The following is a 14,952-nucleotide window of genomic DNA, read 5'->3' on the forward strand; positions in this document are numbered from 1 at the left end:
AAACATGGCCCCACTTAACTGACATAAATGTTTACTTATTTGTTTTGCAGATGATCTGATTAGAGGCACTGAAGTTTCTCTCCTAGGCTCAGATGATTATCCCACTTAGCTTTAGCCAGATACTCCTTCTAAGCAATCGCAAAGAATATTTGACCTAAGAAAAGGGAACATTTACACTATTATTCAGGTTATGTTAATATCAGTAAAAGCAGCATTCTAATTATATTTGGAACCAACTGTTTTTAATCTTTGAAAAAGCAGAAACTTTTTTTCATATTCAAGGATTAAGCAAATATTTTTACAAAGGAGCTGTGATTATGAAGCACTGGGGAGTGAATGCTGAATACAGAACACTGCTTCTCCCAGACGGTAAGCACAGCTCACAGTCGGTCTCTGCCTTCGGATGCTGTCTGGAGGAACCAGTCACCAGCTGCAAGCTCACTTCAGAAGTCAGGAAAATATTTTCTCATTTTTCGTGCAGCTGTCACATTTCCAAAAACTCTCCATCCTTCAGCCACCAAGTAGGGAAATGAAAATGTGTTATAAAACACTGCCCCCTGGAGTATTCTGGAAAGAACAGAATTGCTGTTTGGGTTTTTTTTTTGTTTTTTTTTTTTTTAAGGGCAAAGAAGAGGGGCTTCCCAATTCTTTGCTACACACTAGAGAATTCTAAGAAGCATAAGAAAACCACAGTCAGGAAGTAAATGAATAAGGTTGAGAGGGATGTGTACAATTGTACCCTTTATTATGCTCCTGTTGCTAAGGAATACTGGCCCTGTCAATGATTTGACTCCTGCTGCTCAGAAGTGTGTGTGCCTACATAACTGAACAGGTGGAGAGATGTTCTGCGCAAGCGCTGCAGAGAAGAAAACAATAATAAATTAAAAAGTGAGCTGAACGTCATGAAAATAAAAATAAACTGAGTCAGCACTCCTAAGACGTGACACTATCACCTAAGACTTACATCCTCCATCTGTACCTATTGTAGAATCAGTCCCGACAGCCATATCTTGTGGTCTCCACTAGCATTCCTCTGCTGTTCCATTTGGAGGTTACAGTCACCTAATTTAAAATTAAAATTAGTTCAATTAACCTGATACGTTTCCTCTCCTCTAAACTCAGACAGAGAAAAGGCAGATAATAACTAAAAGAAACCCTCTTTGTACACAGTAAGTTGTGCACACTTTTCCCGTCATGCGGCCGAGGAGGTCTCTTCCGCATACCTAAGACACAAGCCACGTGTACCTCCATCCTCACCGCCTACCTTTTTGACACCATCTTCTTACAGCTCAAGAGCAAATTATCTCTATTTTAAAGCGCCTTGTCTTCGACCCAGCTGACAGCCACTTTACTTAATATTGATCCTTTCATTTGAGAGATCAAAAGCCTGCAGGGGTTCAACTTCCTACACACACAAAAGCTTTGTTTGTGTTTAATGAAAGAAAAAACCTAACAGAATCAGAAATACAAAGTGGTTCTGAAGAACAGTGTTAACATTTACTTCTAGTAGAGTCTCGTAAAACCTTCATTTGTCCCACATCCTCTGAAGCTGCAGAAGGTCATGGGTGGGAATCCCCAGAGGTGGTCCCACACAGGCGGTGCCGGTCCCCAGATGCGTTCACATTGCTGCGGCTGCCCCAGTGGAGGGCTGGCCAGAGTGGTCTGAGGAGGCAGGGGCACGTCGGGGGCTTTTAAGATGGGTTCCATTCGGTTCTCCAGCTTCAACGATTGTCTTTTGGTTGGTAGAGTGCAACAACATTTTACCAATGGAAATACATATTTTAATTTACCTTCCAGCAGAGTTTCTGGGAAGAACTTTAGTTGTCATTCTTTAAACTAAAATAGTATATACCTTGAAACATCTACATTTTTGTTTTATTTTGGCAAAATTATCTTTTGAGGAAAAAAAAAGGCAATCCCAAAATACCGGGCTTTCTTAGAAAGCAACATGCATCATATCTTGAACAAATTACCCAGGCAGTTTCTCCCGCCTACAGACAGACATGAGGAATCCGTGCTTCTGGAAACTTCTGTTTGTCCAGGCTGCTCCCTGAGATGTAAGAATACACCCTCTGGGGAGCAGGAGGATGTTCGAGGCTGGGACGGTGGATGCTGCTGGAACATCTTTTGCTCTGCCCACAAACAGGAGGATATCTACTGGCTTTGTCCAGAGACACTTACTCTTGCCTCAGAGCTTAATGTCCTGGGACTCTGACATTTTGGCAAGGGTTTTCTTAACCCGTAGGGCTGTCAGTCTTGAGGCAGGATTGTGAGCCCAGCATTCCGTCATGAGTTTCCCCATCTGCCTGAGACACTGCAGGAAGGAAAAGGAGAACCGGACTTACACGAGAGAATCGTATGATCTGCAAGGCTGGCACTCAATACTGGCTTCTAGTTCTGGGTTTCTGAAATTTGAATGTACTTTTAAAAGATAGTCTTAAAAGCATGTAGGCATAAAATTCCATAAAAATTCCTTTCTCATGCAAATCTTAAAGGACTTAAACAAATTTTCATGTCTTCCTTGTGACAGGAGCAAGCAGGTGGCTTTGCTGATCGTAGAAGAGTGTTTTGAAGTCAGATTAAACAAATACAAAAATACCCAGGGAGCCTGTTTTCCGCTGCACACTCCCAGACTATCTCTAACACTCGATGAGCTTAAATCTTTTATCTAATTCCATACTAGTCAAACAAACATGGTTATTCCTCAATCATTGCTGTCCACTACAATAACAGCACCACACTATACCATTTAACAAGATTAATGACCTGTGCACAGCCTCACTACAAGTTTCTCCTGCATTCTCCGGTGGCACGTCAATTATTGGCCTTCCTGTTGAAAAGCACTATTTTGCTTCATTAGAAATCCTCCGTGAAGGGACTCTGAGCAATATCAATGCCCATAACCACCTTCAAAATAATATAGACTCCAGCATCTTATAAGGCTTTCTGCACAGCTCACTGGGAAACGTGTATTATTTAGCATTTCAGTAACTGGCCACAAAACCAAGAACCAAAAGTTATTTTTAAATGCAATTAACACTCAAGAATTAGTTTATAAACAGTGTTCTGTCCATTTGTCTGCACTGGCTTGGAATTTTTTTTTTTTTTTTTGAGGGATGCTTCAAACTCCTCTCTGAATGTGGCACTCCGAGTGCCGCCAAACACTCCAGGTCCGAGGGGTCCAGAGTTTCACAGGGCGGATGGAAAAGGGGTGAGCAAGGTGCAGAGCAGGCAGGAGAGGCAAGGCTGGCCGGCTCACTTCTGGCTTCCGGGCAGCTCCTCTCAGACCTGTGGAGGTTTCACCAGGACGCACTCAGAGCCCGACTGAGTGTGGGTTTGTTCCCACAGCATCACGTCATGTATTAAGGAAGATCCACGCACAGTCAGGCATCTCACCTAGGTGACCTTGTACCACTTCTGTGTACAGAAAAGCCAATTCTTCAGATGCCTACCTCTTCTCTCATTAAATGAGAGAATGCTGTATTTGAGTCTGTCATGGAGAAAATTCATGATGTTTTACACACCCACATTCGGAGAAATAACAGCCTCTATGCAAGTGTCGGGAATCACCAATAAATGAAATAATGTTAGCAGTTATGTCGGCCAAACACTGACCCATTCAATGTATTTTGGAAGCGGCAAAATCAAACAGGAGAAAGGAACAGATAATGTAATATACTGCACTTATCTCCATATAGACTGCTGCCATGACATATCGTTACCGTCCCAACAGAGAAGACAAATTCCTGCAATAAATATTTGGAATTTCGGCAAAAGGAGAAAAGCCTGTTTCGACACTGGTCACGGCCACGCGGTGACCTCCAACCTCACCTCGTCACTGCTCCACCGGTTGGGGAAGGAGGGCCGCAGCTTCTTGATACACACGATCTCTCTCATGTCCTCGTAAGAGGGGTCGCTGGGCACCAGGTCATGATAGGGGAGCTGATATTCTTCCACTATACCTGAAAATATATTAAGAAGATTATTTTCTGTGAAGAGGAAATAAAAGTCTAACAAACAAACTGTTCTCAGAGGAAACTTCTGTCGGCACCAAAGACAAGTTTAGGTTGAAAAACAGCAAAAAAAAAAAAAAAAAAAAAGCCACAAACACAAAAACCCACCAACCTTGAAAAAAATGGGCCCAAATGACACAATTTTCAAAAAATGAATAAAAAGCACACGGAAACATTATTATACACTTTCAAGCCTTTTTTCCTAACTTCTAGAAGCTAAGTAAACAAACATCTCAAATTTACTTCTGATTTTGTAAAGGCTCTTGTACTCTGTGCCAAAATTTTAAAAATCTATATAAATCTTGTGCAAATTTGGCAGACACACCCCAAACTCATTCTGCACAATATGTAACTATTTCTATTACTGCAATATGGGATTATGAATCTCATAATAAATTTGGCAGTGAATCCTACTTGAACAAAGTGTCAGATGTACATTTTTTTTCTGCTTAATCATCAGAATGTATTCTTGCACACTGAAAATTCAAAATACTATATTCCAGGTGGTGCTAGTGGTAAAGAATGCCTGCCAATGCAGGAGACATAAGAGACGTGGGTTTGATTCCTGGGTTGGGAAGATCCCCTGGAGAAGGGCATGGCAACCCACTCCAGTATTCTGGCCTGGAAAATCCCATGAACAGAGGAGGCTGGTGGGCTACAGTCCATGGGGGTCATAGAGCCAGACACAGCTGAGTGACTAACACTTTATTATGTCCTTTCTTGTAAACTCAAACCCATTTATAATCATGAAGGACCAGAAGGTTCAAAAGCTTTCTCAGATCACTCCAACTCGCCATTCATTCTGTCCCCTGCTGAGACTGCAGATCCAAAATATATGTATTATCTACGTTACTAATTCCTTCTGCTGTGTGTGTCATCTCCACATAAGACAACGGAAGCAAAGGTCTCCTGGACAGGAGGCGCTCTTTTCATTCCCGTTCTTCCTCCCTTCCTAATTCTCAAGATGATGGTTCTGGAAATCTTAAGCAAGGATGCTGTTGATCTCATTCAGCTCAGATTTTCCTTGGTGCCTAATGCCAGCACCTTACCTGGCTGGACTGATGCATGGTGCTGGGGTGGGTATATAGGCCACCACAGACACAGAGCCAACCACGCAAAATTATCAATTCATAGGAGTCTGTCTTTGCACTCTAGGCCTTACTCCTCTCTCCTTATCAGGCAATAACATTATCAAAATTTTCCACAACTGCTACCTTTGTGTCTGAAACTTCAAAACTTTCTCTTTTCTCCCAAAGCCTGAAAGGCCTATAACTGGATGTGTCTGCTTTACCCAAAAGAATCCGGACTAGAAAGATAAGCCCCCAGATTTCCAATATCCTCATAAAGGAGAGTGTTAGAGAATAGAATCTCTGTAGTTGTCTCCTCTGGAAGAGCAAAGAAACTCATCTGCTGAGTCTATGATCTGCAAGGCATGAATAGTATATGTTATCATTTATCTTATTAGATTCTCAAAACTGTTTATAAGATAGCACTATGCAGATGAGTAAAGCTGATTTTGAAAGATTAAGTAACTTGCCCAATGCCATACAGTTGGTCTTAGGCAGAGCTGAGTCTTTCTGACAAATATACATCAATCTCATACGGAGATAAGGGAACATGTTAGTACCTCTCTAACCCCCACAGGCAAAGATAGCCCTAGAAAAGCAACTAACACTCTGCTGTCTACATAAGGTTGGCTTGTTTCCTAAGTAGAGAATCACGGCTCCTGTATTCCTGCCCACAAGCTTTCAAATAAAGGCTTCTTGTAGCCCTATTCACTTTGAGATGTTCAGGAAAACTTAATTATTGAGAGTTGGACTGTGAAGAAGGCTGAGCGCCGAAGAATTGAGGCTTTTGAACTGTGGTGTTAGAGAAGACTCTTGAGAGTCCCTTGGACTGCAAGGAGATCCAACCAGTCCATTCTGAAGGAGATCAACCCTGGGATTTCTTTGGAAGGAATGATGCTAAAGCTGAAGCTCCAGTACTTTGGCCACCTCATGCGAAGAGTTGACTCATTGGAAAAGACTCTGATGCTGGGAGGGATTGGGGGCAGGAGGAGAAGGGGACGACCGAGGATGATATGGCTGGATGGCATCACGGACTTGATGGGCGTGAGTCTGAGTGAACTCCGGGAGATGGTGATGGACAGGGAGGCCTGGCGTGTTGCAATTCGTGGGGTCGCAAAGAGTCGGACATGACTGAGTGACTGAACTGAACTGAACTGAACTGAACTACACTCTACTACTCCTTTAACTTCTGTAAACCTATCTTAATAAAAAAAAATAATAAGTGTCAGCATATTATTCAAGAATAGACTCGTTTACTCTTAATAAAGCATGAAATCATAATTCCAACAGGAGATTTATATGATATTTGTTTAGGAAACTTGCCCTACATTCACTTTTCTTTTGGCCTAAAGACTTCTCTTATTTCAGAGGGAAAGTTTTCTATTTTAAACTGCTTACAAGAGGCACAGAGTTCCCAGAGTGATTAGCAGGCATCGTTGAAGATGATCTTTCTATGAAAGCATGAATGCCTATTGATCTACTGTTTCTCCTTCATATTTAAACATGACTCTAAATGTAAGTTAAGTCTCTACCAACCAAAACGAAAATTAAAGATAATAGCTAACGTGTACTGAGTGTTCCTTACATGCCAGGCAGTTTTAATTCTTTTTTACAATCATTGAAATCTCACAACAACCATCTGAGGTAGATACAGTCATTCACATCCTTCTGACAATAAGAAAACAGAAACAAAGAAAAATTTAGTAATGCATCAAAGGTTCACAAATAAATGGCAGGTCCAAGAAAAAATATCCCTGTACTAGTCAAGTGCCTGCTGCACTATCAGATTCCTGGATAAGCTCAAATTTTTGAGAAAGTGAGGAACCAGCCATCATGAGGAAAGGCAGCAATGCTACTTTCTGAACCAGCACAACCAAAAGTAGAGGCATAAACAGGGCACTTGATACTGAAGAGCCTGCAACTCAGCTCGTCACCTAAAAGATGTTCAAATCTGCCTAAGAGCAAATTATGCAGCAGTGGACAAAACACTACAGAAATATTACCTCTGAATATTTAAAAAAATCTTTTCTTAGTTTTACTAAGGACTCCTTATGTTTATAGAAAAGTTATCATGAACAATAATGACATTCTTATGCTTTAATTTCCTTTTGATACAAATTTATGTTTTCAAGCTCGTTTGTGAGGACGTATCATAGAAATTCAAGAATTAGGGGCTTAAACAATGGGTGTCCCCCCACGTTGATGTGTCTCCCTTCATCTCTACAGAGGAAGCCACAGGCAACAAGGCACTGATGTTCGGGGTGAGGCCAGAAGCTGGAAGGGGTAGGAAAGGGGGTTTGACTTGATGGAGTAACTGCTGGAGGAAAAGCTCAAGAGAGAAAGGAGACAATATACATGGTAGAAGGGGGTGAGCTCTGAAAAGGCCAGAGGAAGTTGACAGTGTGCCTGAAAGAGACTCAGTAGTAGTAGCAGGTGGAGGGAAGGTGGCAAAGACCGTTCTAAGATGTTAAATACCATGGTTTGGGAGGACTGTGATCGCAGCACCAGAAATAAAGGGGAAAAGCAAATCAAGTCTGATTTAGTAAACAACACAATAACTCTGATTTCTGACCAGAGAGAAAGGATTTGCAGCAGCTCCAGCAGCATCACTGTCACTTACCTCCTGACACACATCTCCTAGCGACCTCCCAAAGGATGAGTCCAAAACTGTACATGTCGGCCATGATGTAAGACTGAAAGTGATTTCTGTTCAAGCTCTCATCCAACACTTCTGGAGGCATGTAGCGCTTGGTGCCAACGCGAGTGTTGGGTGGTATGTCAACTTCATTCGTGTCACTAAGGAGAAAGTCAGGCAAAGCGCTATCAGCTCTGAAGAGGAGCAATGAATGACAGATCAGGGGATTCCTAATTCGGCGCTTTAGTGAAAGGTGAGAAAGGATATCCTTTCAAGGCATAACATTTTCCTGAAAAATATTTCTTGCCAAAAGTTCGATATTCACAGGTCAAAACCCAACAAAGCTGACAATCAGAATGAAGCTACAACATAGCAGACAGCACTGCCACAAGATCAATGTAAACTACATTATTGCTATTCATAAATACCGATTCAATGTCACACTTACCGTCCTTCCCTTCATATATTAGTAGCTTTGCCCTTAAAACTGGCAGGTGCACATGTGAATCTGATTTGAGACAATATTTCTTAAGCCAAGTGTTGGGAGGCTTTTGCAGCTACAAACAAGTAAGAAGGGAAAGGAGGAGAGGATCAACGAAGATTTGCAAAGGTTTTTTTTTTTTTTTTTACTTTGATAAGCAGAGACCTATAAAAAGGATTTCTACTAGCACTATTATTTCATAAACCAAATAACATGTATTTTTTGATAAAAAGGAAAATAACTGAATATACTATCTTTAGCTTCCAGACAATTTCACAACATGATCTATTAATTATTATTCTGCAAAGACAGGGAGAAAATTCCTGATGGAAGGACAGTCATCTGCAGGCTGGCATGTGGGAACCATGGTCTCAGTGCAGTGAGCTGGAGCTGGAGCTGTGAACCCAGTTTGCAAAGTTGCCAAACTATGATTGCTTGAGAAGCTGACAGTTAACGAGAGGAGACATGTAACATCACTGCCAGCACAATGCTAAGCATGCATCACAAGTTCAACAAGCCCCGCAGCTCAAAAGAAACTAGTGGAAATAAGGAGCAATGAGCCCCTATTTTGATGGGTGAATCAACTGCAAAACAGAAAAGATTAACAACAACAACAAAAAAACTCTCATGATTAAACTGAAGTCTCTAATCTGTGATAAACCTTCCTTTCTCTTGATTCCCAAGAGTTTTTCTTTTTCATTTCCTTTTCATCAGACTCCACTCACTCTCAAGCACTGATATGTTTGTTCTTTTTCTTCAATGCAGAAAACAGCTGCATATATCAAATATCACGTTCATCACACTGCATCACAGACAACAGCAAATTTAGCAAAGCACAAGCTGGAATCAAGATTTCTGGGAGAAATATCAGCAACTTGAGATATGCAGATGATACCATTCTAATGGGAGAAAGTGGAAAGGAAATATAGAGCCTCTTGATGAGGGTGAGAGAAGAGAGTGAAAAAGCTGGCTTGAAACTCAACATTCAAAAAACTGAGATCATAGCATCCAGTCCCATCATTTCATGGCAAATAGAAGAGGAACAATGGAAGCAGTGACAGATTTTATTTTCCTGGGCTCCAAAATCACTGCATAGGGTGACTGCAGCCATGAAATTAAAAGATGCTTGCTCCTTGGAAGAAAAGCTATGATAAACCTAGACAGCATATTAAAAAGCAGAGACTTCATTTTGCCAACAAACGTCTGTAAAGTCAAAGCTATGGTTTTCCCAGTAGTCATGGATAGATGTGAGAGGTGGGCCATAAAGAAGGCTAAGTGCCAAAAAACTGATGCTTTCAAATTGTGGCATGGAAGAAGACTCTTGAGAGTCCCTTGGACTGCAAGGAGATCAAACCAGTCAAGCCTAAAAAAATCAACCCTGAATATTCATTGGAAGGACTGATGCTGAAGCTCCAATACTCTGGCCACCTGATGCAAAGGGCAGACTTAATGGAAAAGACCCTGAAGCTGGGAAAGATTGAAGGCAAAAGGAGAAGGTGGTAGCAGAGGATGAGATGGTTGGATGGCATCACCGACTCAATAGACACGAGTCTGAGCAAACTCTGGGAGAAGGTGGAGGGGATCCTCGTGTGCTTCAGTCCATGAGGCCACAAAGAGTTGGACAGGACTGAGCAATTGAACAACAACACAGTGGCTTTTGGGGAAGAAAAAAAAAAAACAACTTGGCATCGGATCTTACTGCCTCAATCTCTGTCTTCAAAAACATAAAACATAGTGTCATTGGGAAAACCTAAAGGGTGGGAGTTATCCCTCTGTAGATCGCAAAACTGTTAACATTTACTAAAACTTATAAATATAAAGCTTCATCCTTACTACCATTTAAAATTTGCTTCCATCTAAAATTCTTCAGCTAAAGCTATTTCACCAGACGTGTCACTAGGATACTCATTAGGCCTCTCGAGATCTTTTAAAAGCACCAACTCTGAAGGAGCCCATTTTCCTAAAATAATAGTTAAAGGAAATTTTTTTAATGAAAAAAAAAAAAGAGTTCATACTCCTTTCCATCAGTAAATGTAGGTCTCAGTGCTCTAGGCTTTTTTCTAAGACTAGAAAGAGTATAAAATGTGAATCACGGTATTTATCAGCAGGACACAATAGACAAATGTCACCTGTGAACCTAAATAGTACATAGTAAGGGAGGAACACAAAAGGGAAGAGGCTGGATGATAACGTGGGAAAATAGCAGACGTAAAAGGTGCCACAGAGGCTCCCCCTTCAATTATACGGCAATTTCTCTCCTCTTCTGCCCACTGACACCTCTCATGTGGACACACAGCGGGTTTTCCATTAATGTGTGTGTTACAGCTTTTAACTTTGAATCATTAGAGGAAAACAGTGCAGGGGTTGGACAGAGGATTCTGGGTTCTGTGTAGAGAAATGAGCATGGGGGTTTGCAGATGGAAAGAAGATGGTGAACGGCTTAAATCATCTTCCAGAACATGTTCTGGGAAAGAAAACCAAGACCATTCCTAAGAACATGGGCCCCACAGGAGTACCTTTAGGCCAAAGGCATACTCTAACCTCAGTTGGTAACGATTTTAGACAATTCTTTTCCATTCTTACACTTAGTCCTTAATGTTTTAGTTGGATTTGGGAGGTCAAGAAGCGCTAACAGAATGCGTGACATGGAGACATCTATGGGAAAACTAAAAGCTAATTGGTACTGGAGGATAACAGATTCAGGATTTGTGACGACCAGACTATTTACAGTTCTCTAGACTCTCATTCCCTCAAACATGGAAAGAACACTCAATCGAGGACTTTGCTTGCCCATCAAATGCTCCAAAACCAGCTCCTTACTTACACAGTACCCCAGCCACTACTGGCCCTCCCCACCTTGCACTCTCCATCCCAAGTGCTCCCCGACCAGTGCTGGAATAACTATCGCCCCTGGGGGAGCTGAATAAATACCTTCCCCTAGAAGAACCTGAATAAATATTCTCCTTTGTGGCATCTCAATGAATATTCATCTTCCAACCAAAGACAGTAAACTCCTTGAGCCTGAATGACATCGTAATCATTGGATTTGTCCCTAAAGAGCAGGTCCCCACTCCATCTCCATTCACCATGTGTCTTGTACACGGCAGTAGGGAATACACTTTAAATGAAAGAAGGAAAAGGTTTTTTAATAGTAAACTTTGCTACGTATGATTTAAAGAAAAACTTAAAAATCTCTGTTATACATAGGCCATAAAATCAAACATGGCAGCCATGTAGAAAGATAAATAGCATTTTGTTCAGCAAATTAGTTTTGTACAGGACTATCAACCCAATGGCAAAAGCCTTCAGTGCTATATGTTAAAGAACAAACATATTTATTATAAGTAATTTCCATCCAACATTATAAAGTATTAGTCTCCAAGACACCCAGTCCTGTCCCTTTTCCCTCAGGAGGGTTTTCCTACTTGAAAGTAATTAAACTGCATTTCTCTCCTAGGTATTCAGTCACATCATCTTAGCTGTTTCCAAATAAGGGGAGAGAAAAATGGAATTTGTTTTCATCTTCAAGGTCACAAAGAGAAATTAAAGCGATTTAGCACTGGGGCAGCAAGAGCAAAGACAGCAGAAGGGACAGGAAGTACAATCAGAGGGGCTCTTCCCCAGGCCCAGCGTTAGGACAAGATGCAGATCTTTAAGGACAGGTATGAGTACCTGAAGGAAAGGGCCCAGGAGAGAGAAGGAAGCAGGTGGCCTCACCATCCCCTACTTTCCTTTTCCATGAAGGATGGGAGGGCCAAGAGATGAGGCTGGCAAGAAAAGATGAATGCCGCAGAGAAAGGAACTTCAAATCCACAAAATAATTCTGTGTGCTGAGATGGCCACAGATACACATGTGTGTGAAAATTATAAAATCACACACAGTAAATATAAATACCAACTCCGGGATACTGGCTACTTCTGGAAGGAAAAAGGGGGATAAAATAGGGAGCAAAATGCAAAAGGACTCTCTTTAACAGTGCATTTCTTTTATTAAAAAAAAACTAAGGCAAATTGTTAATATTTGTTGTTGCTAATTAATTTTGTTAAATAATTACAAGTGCCTCATTATTTTTAACATTTCCTGTAGGCTTAAAATATTAATATAAATAAGTACTCAGAAGAATCAGGAACAAGAAAAACATACACGACAAGGATTAAGGTTAGAGACATAAGGCTGTGAAGATCAAAAGTCCTCTAAATACACTGGTCAGGGACCTCCCCGGTGGTCCAGGGGCTAAGACTCCCCACTCCTAAGGCAGGGGGCCTGGGTTCAATCCCTAGTCAGGGAACTAGATGGCGCAACTAAAAGTTTGTATGCCACAACTAAAGGTCCTATGTGCCACAACTAAGACTCAGAGCAGCCTAAATAAAAACTGGACAAAATTACAGAAAAGACACATTTCTAGCAAGCAGAACTAAAAATGCTCCATCAAACCGTGGTGCTGCACTCACTCCAGATGAACCGTGATCTCGTCTCCCTGCTCACAGAGAAGGGCTACAAAACTCACACAAAGGGTCATGACTAAAGAACTGGGTTTAGAAAATTACAAGGACACTTTTACTTAATTATGTTTTCCCAACTAATACTTCTACTAGATCCAACAAGGCTTTTGTCCCTGTCAATGTTGAGTACCACTGAGATATAAGTAGAACTGGATGAAATTCAAAGTAAAACTTGAATAAAATAAGTTAAGGGAGGTCTAGTAAATTCCTCTCTAAGAAAAAACCTTGTGTCAGAATCATACTTTAACCAGTAATTTTCTTTATGAACTTTAGAGACACTGGTGCTGACACAGAATAAAATAAAAAATACCTAAAATTTCCTGAGTAAGAAATGAACAGAAACTTGGGAGGCTGAGGGTAGGGGGCAAGCCAGCTGGGGAGAAGAGGGTTTCTCTCCCAGGCCCAGGGTTCGGGCAGGATGCTAAGGCCCTGTAGAAAAAAAAAAAAAAGGGCAAATATTCTGGTAGTATGAATTTTATAACTAAATTTCATGAAATACCTACAACATAACCTAGTAAACACGTCTTCAGCCTTGAGCTGACAGTGTTTGGGGAAGAACGAGTAGGTAAGTCCTGAAAAAAAGGTGCGACATGTGTCAGCAGCATAAGCCTGATGCGGCAAAGAGGGATCAAGCTCCTTAGGATCCACAGATGTGCTTGCGCAGGACACTGAGCCCCCTACTGCACTAGGGAGGGACAGAGACAGGGGTGATAGAGCCTAACCGTATCTGAATCTCAAATGCAGGGAGTCCTCAGATGGGGTTCCATAAAGAGGGATGAAAACCAAGTTCCTATTTCTGACCAGTGTCGCCTGGATGACGGTGCTATAAAGAAAATTCCAGCGTGGAGGTGGAGAAGGTTCACACTGATGACAAAGGTCCCCTGCATGGACACACGCTGAGTGGCTCCTCTTTTGGGGGGCCACAAAGCAGGTGAGAGATGTCAAGGAAACTACTCTAGGTAAGATGATTTAGGGGTGTGTGTGTGTGTGTGTGTGTGTCTGTCTGTCTGTCTGTCAGAGAGAGGGTCGGGGGGGACGGAAACAGACAGAGATAGAAGCAGAAAAAAATACAAGACCAAGACTTTTCTCTCTGAAGGTGCGGGAAGGCTATATGTACTAAGAAGAGGATGGTAGAAGTGATGCCCTCTCCTAGGAGGGCATCTTATCACTGACGCTGTTTAGAACTTCCGCACATGGAGATCATTTTAATGGGTTTTATTGTCTACAAACCAGGCAGCCTCTTACAGCCTGTACCCAGGCGGCTGCCTTCAGTGGCCCAATACTGGTGTCTACAGCAGCGTGTAGACTGCAGGTGTTGGTACAACTGAGGAAAAGAATCAAAGAGCCCCTGTGGTTGCATAAAGGCTGGAAGTGGGGCCTCCTTCCATCATCCTGAGAGGCCAGAGAATGAACCTGAGCACCCTTCCAACTCAGTGGAGCAGGGTGTGCCTTAACTTTTGGCTCTCATGCACTGGAAGAAGGGCAGGATGAAGAATTTCATTTTGATGGCAGAGAATAAAGCTGGTATTTAAAGGTATAATATCTATCTTAACCTTATATTAACTTTTTTCACATTAACTAAGCTTCTAATTATGAATCCATAGCAGGGATTCGTTCAAGGAATGTTGCCACACATTTCTTGCAAGAAATTAACCACACATGAACCACACCAGAGAATACTGAATCACTTGTTAGGAAGACAAAAATGACCTTTCAAAGCATGAACTATTCTCACAGAAGAAGGGACTACGCACATCCTTCCTCTCTCCTGTTGTATCTTGCAAACAGCTATGGAACTGACTTGCTGAACTGAGCTCTGCCCAGGCAAACATTAACCAGTGAGGAGGGGTTTCTGCAGCACAAACAGAATTCACTGCTCCTATGAGTAAACCCTGAGACATCCCAGGGTTTCTTAGAAAGAGAAGCTAGACATGGAAACTCTTCAAGAAGGTGGATGAGGCTGCAGAAACCCTGATTGGGCATGCTTCCACGCATGCTTGGTCTGTGACTCTGGCTGGTCATGTAACCATGTCCCTTTTTTTCAAAAACCACTAAGTATACACACCAGAAGCAGTGGTGTGTATACGTCATTGAGAGACAGAGAACACTGAGAACCTTCTGGGCCAGACTCTCCATCTCCTCTGCACTTGGACAACTGGACAGGCATCCGTCTGGAGATGTGTGTTACAGCCCAGTCTTCACTAGGCTTTCTATATAAAATTTAATACCTGAAAGGCCGTAAGCCAGGCAGGA

General features: G+C 41.8%; 1 protein-coding gene across 13 annotated transcripts in view; it reads right to left on the reverse strand.

The window, feature by feature from the left end:
- Positions 1–1,337: 1,337 nt before the first annotated feature.
- BMPR1B (bone morphogenetic protein receptor type 1B) overlaps positions 1,338–14,952 on the reverse strand; it is a 448,509-nt gene continuing 434,894 nt past the window's right edge. For all 13 annotated transcript variants that reach the window (XM_069593683.1, XM_069593685.1, XM_069593692.1 and 10 more), the window contains 3 exons: positions 7,701–7,876; positions 3,832–3,962; positions 1,338–2,314 (listed from right to left, as the gene is read on the reverse strand). In XM_069593683.1, the coding sequence (XP_069449784.1) occupies positions 2,189–2,314; positions 3,832–3,962; positions 7,701–7,876 (433 nt within the window). In that variant the 3' untranslated portion in view covers positions 1,338–2,188. The remainder of the gene's footprint in view (positions 2,315–3,831; positions 3,963–7,700; positions 7,877–14,952) is intronic.

This window comes from Ovis canadensis, chromosome 6 (assembly GCF_042477335.2).
Source record: "Ovis canadensis isolate MfBH-ARS-UI-01 breed Bighorn chromosome 6, ARS-UI_OviCan_v2, whole genome shotgun sequence".
NCBI classification, from domain to species: Eukaryota; Metazoa; Chordata; class Mammalia; order Artiodactyla; family Bovidae; genus Ovis; species Ovis canadensis.